The sequence below is a fragment of the Solea senegalensis genome, linkage group LG2 (genome assembly GCF_019176455.1).
Source record: "Solea senegalensis isolate Sse05_10M linkage group LG2, IFAPA_SoseM_1, whole genome shotgun sequence".
NCBI lineage: Eukaryota > Metazoa > Chordata > Actinopteri > Pleuronectiformes > Soleidae > Solea > Solea senegalensis.
In genome coordinates, this window is record NC_058022.1 from 16744688 (window position 1) to 16762322 (window position 17635).

The 17635-nt window shown below is 40.4% G+C and overlaps 2 protein-coding genes across 2 annotated transcripts; one reads left to right on the plus strand and one right to left on the minus strand.

The window, feature by feature from the left end:
- Window positions 1-213: 213 nt before the first annotated feature.
- Window positions 214-12728, plus strand: ccnyl1 (cyclin Y-like 1). The gene is made up of 10 exons (XM_044019478.1): window positions 214-1188; window positions 3296-3370; window positions 3776-3819; window positions 4189-4289; window positions 4978-5013; window positions 5120-5171; window positions 6614-6733; window positions 7461-7627; window positions 10045-10207; window positions 11251-12728. The coding sequence occupies exons 1-10, from the start codon at window positions 1026-1028 to the stop codon at window positions 11365-11367; spliced, it is 1038 nt and encodes a 345-aa protein (XP_043875413.1). The 5' UTR covers window positions 214-1025; the 3' UTR covers window positions 11368-12728.
- A 268-nt stretch (window positions 12729-12996) lies between these two features.
- fzd5 (frizzled class receptor 5) lies at window positions 12997-17316 on the minus strand. Its single transcript, XM_044019660.1, has 2 exons — window positions 16784-17316; window positions 12997-16466 (listed from the first exon to the last, which is right to left on the minus strand). Exons 1-2 carry the CDS (start codon window positions 16845-16847, stop codon window positions 14809-14811), a joined length of 1722 nt encoding a protein of 573 aa, XP_043875595.1. The 5' UTR covers window positions 16848-17316; the 3' UTR covers window positions 12997-14808.
- Window positions 17317-17635: the final 319 nt, after the last annotated feature.

Below are 17635 nucleotides of genomic sequence, written 5' to 3' on the forward strand. Positions count from 1 at the left end.
ACGCACTGATTCACTGTCAAAAAAGGGTGTGGGTCGGGGATGATACAAAAATAGCAGCGTTGTAAATACATTTAGTAGATTTAAATCGTATCTAATAGACAGCTTCTTCAACCAATGACGTGCTATTACAGGTCGTGGTTTAGATTTGTTCAGCCAATAGGATTGAAGTGAATTTCTAAGTGGGCGGGAGTAAGACATCTGCGTTAAGTGGTACCGTTGGCTAGCACCGGGCAACAGATGGCGGCGGCGGGTAGGACATCCATCATATGTGACTGGGTGTAGACACGGATGGAGGAGAGGAGTCCGGAACACCGAACGGAGTTGGTTGTCTCGTGACGAACCAAGAGATGGTCTAACCATTTTCACCTCATTGAGAATTTTTTTCCACACTCTTGGATTTTCCTTGCCTTGTCTTGGTCCTTTACTGGAGGCCGCTGAAGCATCGGGCTAAATTTGGAGAAACACCGAGGCGAGAGAAATGAGACCTATGTGGAATTGTTTGGAAAGTGCCATACCACGGGTTTTCCAGGATTGCGCTTCACGAAGTAACGAAGTATTTAAAATATAGAGGCATGTTGGTTTATTCAACGGTCAAAAGTGAATTGTTTGTGTAACAGAAGAAAGTTAACTTGTTAGCTAGCTCGCTCCGATGCTACTTAGCTACTTAGCAGCGAAACTCCTGTATGTTGAATGAATGAACGGATGTATGAATGAATCGGCGACCACCTGGACTCAACTAGCAGCTACTTGTTTATTGCAGTCACCAGAACACATTGAATATTACTTAAGGCGACATCCGTTCTCCACAACAGTGTGAGCTAAGCTTTATACACCCTCAAATGGGCAGGAATGCAATTCCTTGGAGTTGGACAGCAACGGTTTAGCACACAAAGATAGTGTTGTGTTAGTACTGACTATAGCCTGGTAATGTTTATGAAGCAGGGGGAAGCTCGCTTTAGCTAGCTTCTTATATTTGCACTACTTGGACTTGGTTGCCGCACTGAGAAGCTTGCACTCGGGTTGGAATGGGAAACACGGTATCATGCTGCGTCTCTCCCGAGTCGAGCCCCAAACTACCTTCAAGACAACCGCCAGAGCGTCTGGAGGAGTTCCAGACCAGCACCGAAGTGAGCGATGATAACACTGTGCCCTACCTGCAGCATATAAGTGACAGAGAGGTCCCCGATGGTAGGTGGTGACTACTCTGCTCCAACTTGATTTTCACACAGTTCCCATGTACAGTTTGTTTTCAGGGAGGATGTCATCTTAATTCAGACGCTAACACAAGGATGAGTTCCCTGTGACTCCAAAACAAATTATACATTGTATTTATCTGCCCTTCTTGTGCAAACATGTACTCAAACATATCCACTTAACTGGCACACACTGAAGTTGATTATCTTAAGTTACACCCACGGTAACGTTTTTAGATCCACTGGACACCTAATAAATTCCCACCTGGTGTGTGGTCTTATTTGAATTACTGTTGCCTTTCCATCATCTCAAAACCAGTTCCCCTCTAACCTATGGCATCACATTCTGCTCAGATAAGTGCAGGATACTCTTAGTCTTTTCCGTCCCATGCTCTGTAAACCTAGATGTGGCAGATCAACGTGTGTACCTAAAGTACAAACAATTGAAATTCAGGTATGAACAAAAATCAGGAATAAATATGAGCTAGAATACACAAAAAACTTCAAAGGTATCTTGTAAGGAATCTTGCTCAACCAGACCCAAAAGCCAACGAGAAGAGATTGGTCTTCAGCAGCATTTAAATTGCTCAAGGGTCTGAGAATCTCTTACATAAAGGCTTTTCCACAGCTTACAGGCCATTACTGAAGAGGCGCCATGATCTCTGTCTTTGAGCCTGTATCTAGAGATGTTAAAGAATGATTGTTTTTCTTTACCTCAGTGCACTGGCTTGGGTGTGAGGCTGTTGGAGTTTGGCCAAATAAGGTGGGGCCATGTCATTGAGACTTTATAAAACAATACCATTTAAAACTGGACTGAGTACAGCTGAGTGTAGGATAACAAGTCTTGGTCTTCAAGTTTAGCCTTCTTGAGAGTCAAGAAGGCTAAAGTACTCAATATATTGTAGCTAGAGATGGGCCTCCACCTAACCAAGTGTAACAACACACAACAGTTTGTATGTTCTATATTTCACAGCTGTAGGGGAAATGCGCACACAGACCCTCTTCATTGACTGCCAAGTTGCCGTTCTTGTTTACTTCCACCTCACTGCCAGCAGTGCACTGATGATGATGACGATGATGACATTCTTGACTCTCCTAAAGCCGAGCACTGCATCATATTGATCACACTGGTTTCATATGACCAAGTTCGACATTAACAAGGGAAACAAAGCACTCATCTTTGTGGCGCCACATTAACCACTCAGCAATTAGCTATCAAAACAATTCCTGTCCTTGTATTTTCTTAGTGTATCGAAGACTAGCGTTTGAAGGAATAAAGAAGAATTGAGAGAGATGATTCCCTAAGCAAGACTAAGAAAAAATAATACATTTTTGAAATGGGTTGATCAATGACATTATCTTAACATAGCCATATCTACTGCTATGACAGGGCTGTGCTTGTGCTTTGAAAGGCCTCTGATCAGGAGAGTTGCTCACATGTAGGCCTCGGGTCAGTTTTATTCTGTTGCTCCCAATGGTGCCAATCCTCATTCCCTCCCAGACACGCAGTGTTCATTCCATTCATGTTGTTGTGGACTATGCAGTGAATGAGTGCAGAATGGTGAGACCAGCTGTTGGCAGGGTGAGGGTCAGAATTGGTCCCGCAGTCCTTCCTACATTCCTAATGTCTCCTCTTTCTGTCCTCACATCACAAATGCTGCCATTACATGATCCCTATATAATGTGCTGTCTGCACAGATTTGGTGGGGCAGTTCTTTATATTGGGCTTGTGTAAAATTCACTTTGTATACATATTTATTACTGTTTAAGTGAAATGTTGATGTTAAATGTGAATAACTGACTTTCAGCAGAATTGAAAAGCATAGAAAATAGATTATTTATACAGTCGCACCTGTCAGTCAGCAAGTTAATATTTTAGCTCTGCCAAATTTGCGATTGTTTATGCGTGCATGGTCAACCTATGACCTGTGTTGCCTCATTTTTGTGTTGGATAATGACATTGTTAAACTGTGAAGCAATGCGACCAGTTTTGATCGTCATGTTAAAAAATTTCCTCATCTCATTTTTTCTCCCTCCCTGTCCCACATAATATGCCTTTGTTATTAAATCGCCTCCATAATGTACTTGAATTGTTTCCCCAGAGCTGGCTTTGGAGTCTAACCCCTCAGACCACGCCCGAGCGAGCACCATCTTCCTTAGCAAGTCTCAGACAGACGGTGAGCAATCCTAACATGACACACACATGGCAGTGATTCACATGAATTTCCTTTAGAACCAGACACACACATATCATACTGTATATGGTTAAACCTTGTTTAAATTACATAAATAAGTAAGTAAATGCATTTGGTCTTCAATGGTGAAATTATTTTGCAGTTGGCACTATTTTAATTCTTGGCCCTGGTTTAATTATTAAATTATTGGTCTTTCGATGATCACTACATACTCTGTAGCTTGATGAAGGCGGGAGTGTATTACACACCCACTAGAGCCACAAGCATCTCAGTCAAGTCAATAAGTAATATAAAAAAACAGTTATTTTGTATATAATGAGGTGCAAGTAAATGAGAATACTTGCTTCTAGCTTTGCGTTACTCAACATTTGTCTTTGTCTTTTACAGTACGAGACAAAAGGAAAAGCAACCACATTAACCACATCAGTCATGTAAGTTTCCAAAAGTTGATGTTGATCACAAATCTTTTAATTGTAGGTGCTAAGTAGGTTTTATTATTTTTAGTGACTTGCAGGTGGAATTTTGCTGTACATTAACCAGTTCAAGTTAGTAAAGCCAGATAGTTTTGTGGATACATTGATTCCTTGATAGTGAATGTTGTTTTCATATTTTTTATTTACGTGTTATTGTTCTGAATTTTACATCAAGTGGAAATTGGTATGGATCAGCTGCAAATAGCCATAGATATGATGGCAAACATCAGCTCTGGTGTGAACAGCGATTCACAAATCTAGAGTCAGTCTAAAGAAAGGCAGCCCTCACGTCCAAAGTGTATGATTTTGCAATTTCCATGTCTCAAGGTGTCTCCTGGACCACTGTCAAAGAAGTACAGCTCTTGTTCCACAATTTTCATAGATGACAGCACCGTTAGCCAGCCAAACCTCAAAAGCACAATCAAATGGTGAGAAAATTGCACACACGCACAATGTTGTTGTCCAAATGTCATTAAGTTCACATGAGAATATCCTGTTGTATCACAACATGGTTATCCTAAAGTAATACATTATGCATGTTTGACTAAAACAGATGCTTTTCTGGCTAATTTAGGAAGTTATTTTCAGTTAAACCTGGATCATCCCATTTCATCGGGATTATCTCGGTGTGTGTTGTGAAATCAGCTTATTATGTACAGATGTTTTGTTAAGGGCTGCAGCGATTATTTGATTAATCGATTATTAATCAACAACTAAATTAATTGTCAGCTATTGATAATTGACTAATCAGTGTTTTTTTCTACAATTAAAATAATCTTTCTGATTTTTAAGCTTCTTAAATGTGAATATCTTTGGGTTTTTTGCTCCATGTGACATAGAAAAGTGAATCATTTTGGTTTATGGACAAAACAAGACACTCAAATATATCACCACATTTATCTGCATTTTCTGACATTTTTCAGACAACGAGTACTCGATTAATTGAGAAAACACTCGTCAGATTAATCCATTATGAAAATAATTGTTAGTTGCAGCCCTAGTTTTGTTACACCATAAGCTCTCCCCACACACATTAACACAGTTTAATACTGTTCTCTCACTGAAATGTTTTTGTTGAAGCTATAAAACGTTTCCTTCATTTGACTTTGTCTCTAGTGTCACGTTAGCAATATACTACCACATCAAAAACAGGTAAGATTGCAACCTTAATTTCATCGTTTTTATATGTGGGACACTTTGATTCTTAAACAAGTAAGCATGAGTATGTGTGTTAACAGATGTTTTGTTTGTTGTTTAGGGACTCAGACAGGTCACTGGACATCTTTGATGAGAAGTTGCACCCCTTATCTGTGAGTAATGGGCAAAATAATCAATGAAGTAACCAACAATGTTTCTTTAATTTTGTTTGTGTATCATTTCTACGTCGCATGCTGTATAATTAGGATTTGTACCAGCATTTTAAGCAATATTATTCCAATATAATTAGCAGAAGACAAGTTAGAATGTAGGGAAAAATGTCTGGCAAGAAGATGCAGCTTCTGAGTCCCACGCTGAGGACATTCTGATTAAAGCCTCTGTGCTACTCTTTCTAGACCACTACATTTGAAATACAACTAAAAGTGCTAGGGGAAAAAAGAGTTAAAAAATAAACAAAAGATCTTCTCTGAATGTAAATCGTGTTGGAAAATGGACTGATGGAATACAAGTCAGTATCGGTGTATCAGGGGGTCATCTTTGCCATCAGAGAGTTTTCTGTGGTCAACGGGTTGAGACACGATCATTTGAAATTTCAACTAAGAAAAATATGTGCATTTTTATTATTTCTTTAGTTAAGATTATCCATCTATTGTTTATCAACCCATTTAGCTAGAAATGCACTGAAAAATGCATAGAATATGTGTATGTTGAAGAGACAATCACACCTTTTGTGTTTGCCCGAGATTCTTTTACCTGCAGATAGTCATTCGCATGCCATTTTTATTTGTCGTTAGCAATTTTCATTCAATAAAGATCCCCTCCAAATGCACTTGAATGGAAATAATGGGAACAAATGTCCATAGTCTTCCTGTGTATGAAATGAATACCATACTAGATATTAGGTTCTAAAAGCTTCTTTTTTGTCTACTTTGTGCTACTTTTTATGTCCATGGTTGCACTGTAATGCATAGCTTTAAATGACAGTTGAACCTCCTTTTGTTTTCAGTACTGTATTATTTGGCACCAGGACAGCATATCACCTTGTATACTGTCCAGACCAGCACTTAGTCATGAGTCATTAAAACAGGGTGTTTTCTTTAAAAAAGGAAAAGAGTGTTGACAAAAGAAAGGGAAAAGGTCCTGTCTCTTTGTCGTTGACCATCTTTGTAAATGATTTTTGTCAAGTTGTAGACAAAGTGATAAAGTGTCTCATTCCACAATGAAGTTACCAAACCTCTGTGCTTAGATTCTGGAGGACTGCTCCAAGATGAAGAGGATTATACCACAACATGCATACATTATAAAACAATCATACTCCAATCTATTACAAATGCATTGTATGGTCATTACAGTGTGATCCTGGCTTACTTGTATTCTTACTGGTGAAAAAGGATCATATTGCCTTTTACATTCTCCATCCGTCCATGATTAACGGAAAAGGATTTAGCCATATTGGTTCATGGAAAATGGATTAATGGGCAGATAAACCACCATAATAACAGGTGGACTTCCATTCAAGCTCTGTACATTACTCTCCCTTCCCTCAGATTTGTGTTTGTGTTGTCATTGACGTGTCTCTCATCATCCCATACAGAGAGAGGCAGTGCCAGCTGACTACTTCCATGTTGACCCAGAACACAAACTGATCTACCGCTTTGTCCGAACACTCTTCAGTGCTGCACAGCTCACAGCAGAATGTGCCATTGTCACTCTTGTAAGTGGTTCTCTTCAGCAGTTTTAAATGTTGGTATGCGGGACCACTGAAAATGCAAATCTTTAGTATTAAATTGGTTTTATTTGTATAATTGTGCTGGTACAACTGAGAGGTCTTGGATATTGATGCCATTATAATTTATATTCGATTTTGTATTTTATTGATGAAGAGCTGACATTTGTGTGTTTTACTTGTGACTGAAATTCAGTGACATTGATTGGTCACCAGAGGGCAGTAAAGTCATGATCCAAATGCAGGTGACTCTTGAGTGACCAAGTGTGTGAAGATCAAATAACAAAATATCTAATGGGATGTGGCCAAAAATACTATCGTAATGGTCTTGCACATTTATATTAAATAACAAGAATGACAATGAAATTCTTGTCCAAAATGTTAGGATTGTACACTGTTTTAGTGAGAAAATTGGCTGTGTTTACTTTTTCTTTTTTTTTTTTAAACTCAAATCCCATCCTATTTACTTCTCATTTACATGTAAAGGTTATCGTGGTTCTAAATTATCATTTATTTTTCAATCCATGAATTGTGTCTTCGACCAACATGGTTGAATATCTAGCAACAGAGAGAAAAACGTTTTTATCTTCCCAGGTTTGCCTACACTTGCATTATGCATTTAAATGTCCAAATGCCTTGTTTAAATTATGCTTAACTATTCTTAAATTGTTCACAGTTGAAACTGTAACTTTTTTTAACATATTTCTTTCACAAGGTGTACTTGGAACGCTTGCTGACCTACGCTGAGCTGGATATCTGCCCTGCCAACTGGAAACGCATTGTCCTGGGAGCCATCTTATTGGCTTCCAAAGTCTGGGACGACCAGGCTGTGTGGAATGTCGACTACTGCCAGATCCTTAAAGACATCACTGTGGAGGACATGTGAGTTTGTTTTTTCAATTTTTCCATTCATTATTTCTAATTGAATTGAAAAAAACAACAACTAAGGAATGGTTTCCAGAGTTTTTGGATCATATCTGTCTGTTAACATGTCTTTCTTGGAAGTAGGATTTAATATAGAATATTCTAAACAAACATTTTATTGTGTTCTTTAAGTTTGAGTTGTAGCTAGCAAAGTAGTGTACTTAAAATATCCAAGATATCTTAAGATATGCTTTATTTTAAAAAAGGTCTGTAACCCAACAATAAAAATGATATAACAATTTTATGAGTTTAATCTTGCATCTTAATAAAACGTTTTATGATCCCAGATAAGGCTGCAATGATTGATCGATTACTCAATTAATCGCCAACTTTTTTGAAATCAATTATTTTAATTTCAATGTTTGTTTTTTTTCCTTAGAATTAATCAGCTTCATAATGTGATTATTTTCTGGTTTCTTTGTGCAATCTAACAAAGAAATTGAGATTCATTAGGGTTGCGATTATATTAATGATTAAATCTGTGTATTAGTTGTCTACTCCATAAAATGTCATTATTTATTTGTTATCTGGAGGAGAGAAACCAGAACATACCCACATGTAAGACGCTGAAAAATAAGGAAGCTTGACTTCGTTATTACCTTTTTTTCTTAAATTGATTGTCAAAATAGTTTACTGTTATTTTAGTTGATTAATAATTGATTGATCACTGTGGCTTTTGAGATCTGAGACCCCCTGTCTCTAAGTGATGAAACATAACACAGATGCACTAAATGCAGGTAGAAGAAAAGTGCTGGGAGAAATGGAAGCAGTATCATATTTTCTATGACATGGTGCCTGTGAAGAGGCCAGGGACTGCATTCGGAGCACCCAGGCTTTATTTCCTACAATTGCTTTTCCTCTGTTTGTTTGTGTGGTTGTATATAAAAGAGGTTGAAAGTGCCTCCTTGTTTTTGCGATGTGTGTTCTCTTTCCGAGAGCCCCCATCTCCCTCTCTCTCTCTCTGACTCTCTCCTCCCTCTCATGGTGCATGTCTGACCTACACACTCTATGGTCTGTTTCCATTGCTGCCATTGAAGTGTCTTTGTGAGCCCGCTCAGTCTGGATGGAGGGATTGGAGGAAGAGTAGATAGAGAAACAGACAGAATTGGAGGGGAGGGTCTCAAGTGCGCTCACTCCTTGTACATAATGGTCCAGGCTCTCGCCCACTCCATTAGTTGCCCTGGGAGACCAGACATCACACACACACGCACTCACGCACACTCACACCACCTTTGCTGACCAACAAAGCATCCCGGATGCTGTCTCCTTGACAACTACCTCCCTCAGCTTTTCTCATTGCTGTGATGATGAGGAGGAGGAGAATGTTGAAGCTAGTGATAGTCCTGGAGTTAGTTGTTTATACACAAATCACTGATGTACATTCCCAGTATGTTTAAAATGTTTTTTTTCAGGGTGACCTTTTCTGTGCTGTTCAGATAAAAAAAGCAAAATGAGTTTGAAACTAGGATTGAACATTAACAATGAGAATCTGATTTGATTACATTTTCAATTCGATTCAATATTGATTCATTTAGAGAGATTTCAGTTTCCATACCGTTTTGCTTGGTTATGAAAGAGATTTTCACTGAACTAATGCTGTAAATTTTAGTATATATAAATGTATTTAAGTATGACATTTAATTCTCTGTAACCTGGTGCGGCATTAAATATATTAATATTCACATAAGAAGTCACCACAAAGTAGTTGCATTAAGGCTCTTTTATTATTATAATATGACCACACAGTGCAACACTCTCTGTAACACAGTAAACGTCACCCTCCTCTCCGCCATTCAGGTTTGATAGAGGATGTATCAGGATCTCATGCTACTTTTATTTTGATTACAGTTCATAATTTGCGGTTTTTGTTTTCTGTTCCGATGGTGACTTTTTTAAGTGTGAATTTACAAAATGAAAATAATCAAGGAATCATCATAAATTATTAAAACTCAGAAATACAGATTTATATGTAGTTTGCTCATCTGCATATTTGTAGGCTTCTCTGTAAATGGCATTTTATGGTTGTGTTCTTAATTTAAAAATAGACGAGGAAGCATTTTTAGACATTTTGTTTCAGTTTAGTCCTGCTCTATTATTATTATTATTATTATTATTATTATTATTATGATAATAGGATGAAACTGCAATGACAGTGAAGTAGTTACTCCCTTAATGCTTGATCCCAAATATTCCTCACACGTGTTCTGATTGTGTCTTCCATCTTGCATCTATTCACTCTCATGTCATTTATTCTGTCATCAGCCTACTTACACCATTGCAGTCAGTGTAGTTCATCAGCTGCAAGTTTAGAGCAGATGTGAAAATGGAGTATGGAGTATTTGGAGTAACGCTCAGGTGCCTTTTCCACTTTCCAGGAATGAGATGGAGCGTCACTTCCTGGAACTTCTCCAGTTTAATATCAACGTGCCAGCCAGTGTCTACGCCAAGTACTACTTTGATCTACGGCAGCTGGCTGATGACAACAACCTCAGCTTCCCTCTGGAGCCTCTCAACAACCAACGTGCCCAGAAACTAGAGGTGAGCTCAGTCATCCTCAGACCATGATTTCTAGTGACTGTGATTTATCTATAAATTTCTCTTGGGCCACATGGTTGGTGTAGTGGTTAGCACTCATGCCCGGTCAGAACAAGGGCCTTTCTGCGTGGGGTTTGCATGTTCTCCCTGTGTGTGTGTGTGTTTGTTTATGTATGTGACCCTGTGACGGACTGGTGAACTGTCCAGAGTGTACGCTGCCCATCGCCTTATGTCAGCCAAGATTGGCACAGCTCCCCCCACGACCCTCATGTGGAGGATAAAGTGGTAGAGGATGGAAGTATCTTAATTTCTCTTCTTCCCTCGTCACACGAATGATTTAAAAGAATTGTGAGAAGTGTGAAATTACAAAGTGGAAAAAAGACAAGAACTGTTTATTTTAGCAGCAGTTTCAATGGGATCAGTCCATACATTTACATGTACAGTTTAATCTAGTTGTGGCCGTAGCTCGACTGAGTCAGGCAATCGGACAACTTGCTGAGTCAGAGTATACATTTGATTGAAATTTAATTTATTGACTTTGGACGTCTGACTCCGCCCCCGTTGGTGGCACTGTATCTCTCTATACACTAGTGAGTGACCTCACAGAAAAACAAACAGTGAACTGCTGAATGGATCGTGCTTTGGTTCTGCATGTTTCGTACTTGCTGTACAATTTAAACATGATACATATGAGATGGAGCATGGCTCTTGTGGCTGCTGTGCTGTCCAAAGAAAGACGCCACCGTAGCTCCGGGAGAGCTTCCGGGTCAAAGACTGGGGAAGAAAATTTTGGTGCATGTGCAGAACGCTATGTCCGATTCAGGTCCGGCTAAGCGAATACATGCAGGAGTAATCGGACTATGAATCACTAGACTAAGACCAGCTCGGAAAACCAAAATATTGTCTTAGTTCGACTAAAATCGGACTTTCAACATGCATGTAAACACACTGAATGATGACCAATTGCGTTTATGCTTTTGAATGGTAATGGTCATATTGTGAGACAATGCTTCATTTTTGTGCATGTTGTTTATTTTCTTCTCCAGGCCATTTCAAGACTATGTGAAGACAAGTATAAGGACCTGAGCCGAGCGGCAATGAGACGATCCTTCAGCGTTGACAACCTGATAGGTATACGATGCTCCAACGCTGTGCTGTCATAGGCCACACCTCCACCGTCTATCCTCTGATAGCCAAAGTCAGCCTTAGACTCGAAATGGCCTCATCAGGCAGGATTCAGCCTTGAGATGCTACTGTGTGACCTCGAACCTAAAACTTCCCTTACAGTTATTGGTTTTACAAATCCCTTATTTATTTCTTAATTGTCCCTTATGTCCATTATAAAGGTCATCAGGACTGGATCTAATGCAGTCCAGCACAAAGGAGTAATCGTAGCATAAACACACAAACATGTTTGAATTATTACATTTAGCCTCAAAACGATTGGTGTTGGACTATATTTAGTTTTTCACCAAATCCCATGAAAAAAAGTTTGTTAGTCTGTCTGTTTACTTCCTGAGTTTGCTGGTTTGTGCTATAGATGAATATCAACTGTGAGTAATATATGAAATCTTTAAAAAGGCATTAGTGCTTTACTATTTTAGCCACGGATTAATACACATTTCATGTACTAGTGAGGCAGAACAGTACATGTTGGACTGACTTCTCCACACTCACCAGTAAAGCAGTGTGGCTTTTAATAGTTTTATACCACAAAGGAATAAGACATCATGCTTGGATTGACAAGCAATCTCTGCTAAATCAGTTTCTTGTAGTTTCTTTGGTCTTTTTGTGGGATTTTGTGAAAATAAGACTATAGAATATCACCAAAATAAATCTTTTTAACAGGTAGAACAAAGGCAAAATTCCGATACTTGTAAATGAGATACAAAAGTTACTTTTGGGAGTGTAAATCAAACTTGTTTACTGTTGATACCAGTGGTGTTGAATTCTGTTTGAGTAAATGATGTACCCATTTGGATTTAGCATAGAGCATGTCTCACATGAGAAGTATTAAACTATAAATAATCTAAAGGAGTTGGCTGAAGAAAGCACACATTCAGTCAGTTGTTGTCTGTTGAGTGTGTATGTGTGTGTGTGTGTGTGATTTTGTGTCAGGAGTGCCAGTCTGAGATCAGATGCACCACAGTTGGTCAAATGGGACTGAGTTTTACAGATTCTGAATCAGTTCTGCTGCTGAGTGGGTCTAAGCAGTTGGCTTAAGATGATGACATAATGGAGGTTGGGTCCCCACTGTCCAGACTCGGTATTATGCCCCTCAAACCCTGCCGTCCTGCCTCAAAGAGGCGGTCAACACATAATCAGTCCTGTGCTTGTCCCAGTCCCTGACCAGAGCTTTGGAATGGACTACATAGATAATGAGGGGGGAATAAAGAGACTGATGGATCCTCCCCTCCTTTTTGCTTACTATGTAGGCCACTAGCTGTGAAATATGTCTTGTTTTTATTGAACAAAAAACGATCATTTGCTGATGGAGTATTTTAAATAAACACTAATCATGTAATGGAGTGTGTTGTGGTTATTGCAAATTGTGTGTGCGTGCACTGTTGTAGCACAAAGCTGATTATGATGCTTGAGGGAAGCAAAGGCTTATTACAGCTGCTGACGTCTTATGTCAATGAATATGGTTTTCTTAAGTGTATAATAATGTCTTTGGAAAAAAAAAACATTCCAAAGTTTATTTCAATAGTTTTGATTTAAACGTTGACTGTTGTAATTACAAAAAATGTTGCAATGCAATTTTTTTTGAGCAAAAATTTAGTAAGTTGACAGACTGATGCACACATCTTTATTCTTTCACACAACTAAAACAAAACACTGCTGTTCTCCTCAGGAAAACCAGATAAAACAATTCACACACAGTACATTATGCCACATATACAGATACACATAAATGTATATGGGACATGCACCAAACTTGAGATCAACTCTGTTTTAGTCCCCAGTTTTTTCAAATCTCCTGGGGGAGTTTATCACAGTGACAGCAGATATACGTTTAAACACACCTGGCACTTATTCATCAGCACTCAAAGACACATTCACTCAATTCAGACTAATAAATTAGACATACTATCTAACATATAGACACACAGTGGTTTAAAAAGAACACAACTGGCCAATCAACACAAAACATCACAGCAGGAGGCAGAACTGGAAGGAACTGAGGCTTGTTTAAGATTGCGTCTGTTTAAAGCTTGTATTGCTGTGACTGTTTGAACTCATCCGTTTCTTATTTAGTAGTTTTTAACTTGTGCCCTGAATAACTCGACAGTGACATGAACTGACCTCCGAACAAATACAGGAGGCTCTTTCACACAGAGGCCATGAAAAGCGAATGACATGTATTAGTCCGCAGATCACTGCTGATTACATTTTTTTTTAACAGAGAAGTGCTTTGTTGCTCTAAAAGGTCAGCGGTGGTTAAAAAAATAAAGTAAAAGTTCTATATATATGCTGTAATAATGACTTGTGTTTACTGTGATGTCATTTTAGAAGATTTGACCTTTAACCAATTACAAACTAAAATGGTTTTAAATTACAGAATGCAATCTTACGTTGTCCAAATAAAATGTATATAGGGCAGATATAATGTTTGACTCCTTTTTTACCTGAAGTAAATGGAGAAAATGCCTGTCAGGATTTCCAAAGTCTCATAGTTAAACCCAGACAGTGTGACGTGAGAAAAGAAGAACAGCAGAAGTCCTGGAATATCTTGTCACAACAGAAATCATAAATCATTACAAAAGTTGACTGTTTAAGAAAAAAAACGTTCCACTTAGCTGTGTCATTAACACCGTTTTATAGGCAGTTTTGATGCTAAATGTTATCTGATGATATGTTAATATGCTCAGTTCCACTGAGAACCAGTAGGTGGTGATAAAGGCCAAGGGCAGCGTCCTCCTGCCACTTTAACCTCATCATTGCCTTGTTATTTCACATGACACTGACAAAACTGGTTCACATCTCATGCACAGACTGACCGAAGTGTGAGAGTCATCTATATAAAAACGGCTGAATTACTTTTTTTGTTCACTCTCACATGACTGATAAATCCTAAACGAGGACAGTTTCATCTGCTCATCTTCAATTCGTCGTCACACAATACAAACTCCAAACTGTCTCACTGAAACACTGATATGTACAACTTTGTACAAATTCAAATCAGACATGATTTGTTTTTTCTGGCGTCTTTTTTCTGGTTGATCACTAAGTAAACATATTCACATCATACACCATATTTTATATATTTTTTTTACAGCAGATGTACACAATGTATATATGTACAGAAATAAATAAGTTTGTTTTTCTCTCTCAATTCTCAGGAAAAACAGGAAGAAACGAGGCGTGTGTGATTCTATTAAATATCCATAACTCTGGTGATCTCACTGTAAATATCAGATTTGTTGACTGATTCAGCTGGAAAAGCAAAAAGGCAGTTTTTTATTCTTGTTACCCAGGTTGTTTCCCCCTCTTTTTTTTTTTACACAGAACTAACATTCAGGACACACAATCCTGAGGTCGTTTGTGTTGTGACACTGTAGTGTTCAGAAGATAAGTCCTTTTTTTTAACTGTATCGGTAACTTCATATACGAGATGGAGCAGCTTTATGATAGATCCCTGATGTCAGACCCGTTCCACTATGTCCAGTTAAAGCAGTACTGGCCTCACTGTACATGGAGGGTGGCGCATTGGCTTTCTGTAGCCAACAGGGGCAGCACCGAGCCACAAACCTCCTCCAGGAATCCAGGGTTTTGCCTGACCAAATCCAGACCCCTGAGGTGATGCCCACCACTAAGCACATGAAGTACTTGAGCATGAAGATGGCGTAGTCTGGGCCCAGACCCAGGCGCTGACGCTCGGACAGGCAGGAGCAGGCCAAGGCTCGCTCCCAGCCGGGCCGAAAGTGCTGCTCGTAGACCAGGCAAGCCACCACGATGGTGGCAGGGACTGTGTAGAGAACCGTGAAGAGCCCAATACGGATCATCAGCCGCTCCAGTTTGTCTGTCTTGGTGCCACCTTGCTTGATGATGCTCCTGATGCGGAAGAGGGAAATAAAGCCGGCAAGTAAGAAAAGTGAACCGGTGAAGAGGTAAACCACGAGAGGTGCAAGTACGAATCCCCTCAGATTCTCCAGACTCTGGTTCCCCACATAACAGATTCCAGCTACGGGGTCTCCGTCCACGGAGCTGAGAGCCAGGACTACGATGGACTTGATGCTGGGGATAAGCCAGGCAGCAAGGTGGAAATACTGAGAGTATCCTGCGATGGCCTCACTGCCCCACTTCATCCCTGCTGCCAGAAACCAAGTGAAGGACAGCACCACCCACCAGATGGAGCTCGCCATGCCGAAGAAGTACACTAACAAGAAGACCAGGGTGCAGAGAGCTGGGCCAGTGGTATCATAGAGGATGTGCAGCTGGTCTCCACCACTGCTGCTGCTGCTGGCTCCACATGCCACCCGCTCATGACCTGCAACCAGACGGATGATATAACCCAAGGAGACAAAGAGGTAGCAGGTAGCCAGGAAGATGATGGGCCTCTCTGGGTATTTGAAGCGTTCCATGTCGATGAGGAAGGTGGCCACGGTGGTAAAGGTCGAGATGAAGCACAGCACAGACCAGAGTCCAATCCAGAAGCTGGTGAAGGCACGTTCATCAGCTGTGAAGTAGTGCTGGTGGCAGGGCTGGGCACAGTTGGCAAGAGGTCCAGTCTGGACCCGGCCATACAGACTGTGGGACTCCCTCTTGATGGGGACCAGCGGGTCTCGACAGCGACACTCCCTGTCGCACTGAGGGGGGCTTGGAGGTCTGGTCCGGCCTTTAGGGGTGGGCTTAGGAAACGGTGGAGCTTGAGTGGTGGCCTCACTGCTGTTCTGGTCCATGCACAAGGTCTCGTCGCCCAGCTGTGGCAACTGCTCACAGCTCATCCTCTCAGGCCACTCGAAGCCATACTGGCTCATGAGAGGAGAGCAGCCACGTTTGGCCCGTTCACACACGGAGCGGCAGGGTGGCAGTGGCTTGCGGTAGTCCGGCAGGCAGATCGGCGTGTACATGCTGCACAGGAAAAAGAGCAGGTCCGGAGAGCAACGGATCCGGACCAGGGGCCAGAACTGGTGCACCTCCAGCCCCACCTCCTCCTGGGTGTCATGGTTGAACTGATTGGGCATGTAGGTCAGGTTGTAGCCGATGCCCTTGCACATTGGCACCGTTATTGGCTCACACACCAGGTCCTTGGAGGCTCCTGAAGTGAGACAAGCACCAAGAAGCAACAGCAGGAGCAGCACGAGGGGCCGCGGGGAGACGCGGTTTCGTGGCGCGTGCCACACCGTTGATGCCATACCGATTTTTTTTTTTACTAGTTTAAAACTATTTATCCAACTTCTTTAAAATAAGAAAATGAATAGTGTGAGGCCAATCAGCTTATTTAAATTCAGAGTTCATCCCGGCATGACTGGATTCTCCCTCTACAGCATAAATCACTTTCATTCTGCTCCAAGAGGGAAAGAAAAACCCTTTGAGCCTCTTAATAATTTGAAAAAAACAAGTTCAACTGCTCACGGTAAAAACCCAGTGTGTCCATAAAGGTCCATGTAGCGCCAGACGAGCCTCGGCTGTCAATCATTCACCAGAAGTCCAGCAATCATTGTGGAGAAAGTTCATCTCCGGTGGTCACGTTCCAATAAATTTAACAGCCCCGTAACAGTTTTACCAGCACTGTTTGTCCATCGACTGCTCCAACGCCACGCAGTAAGAGATTCAAATGTGTCCTAGAGAAGAAATTTTAAGAAAAAAATATAATAAAATGTCCATAAAAATGTAAAATCAGCCTCTGGTCTCTGGAGTCCGTGCGTAAAACCAACTTGACGTCTCCTCTCGAGGCGGTTTATTCCTTTCACTGAGGCGCATACAACTTGTTTGCCTTTCCTGCAGAAAGTTTCAGAGTGTCGTCTCTCTCTGACTTAGTAACGTTGTCAATCACGCGAAGTGTCCAGAGTCCAGAGTAAGAACTTGTCCGGTGTGACTGAACGGCTGCAGCAGCTTTGACCGTCTGAGCCTCGCGTCTGTCTGAATGAAGTCCCAGTGAAGCTGCAACAGATCCTCACCACGCTGAGACACTGCTGCGTTCACGGACTGTTGGAAATGTCAACACTAACTAACTCCACACGGCTAACTGATAACCTGGAAATCAAGAAACGGCCCCACTCCCCATTATAACCAAAATTCACACGTGTTATGATTATTATTATTGTTGTCAGTATTATTATTGTAAGTAGTATTGTTGTTATTATTATTGTTATAAGGCATCAGCACATTTATTAGGGGTACTGACAGACAGATAGCAATAAAGTAACATAACATAAAATACTGTAATTGTTAAAAATATATCTAAAAGAAGATTAAAATATAGTA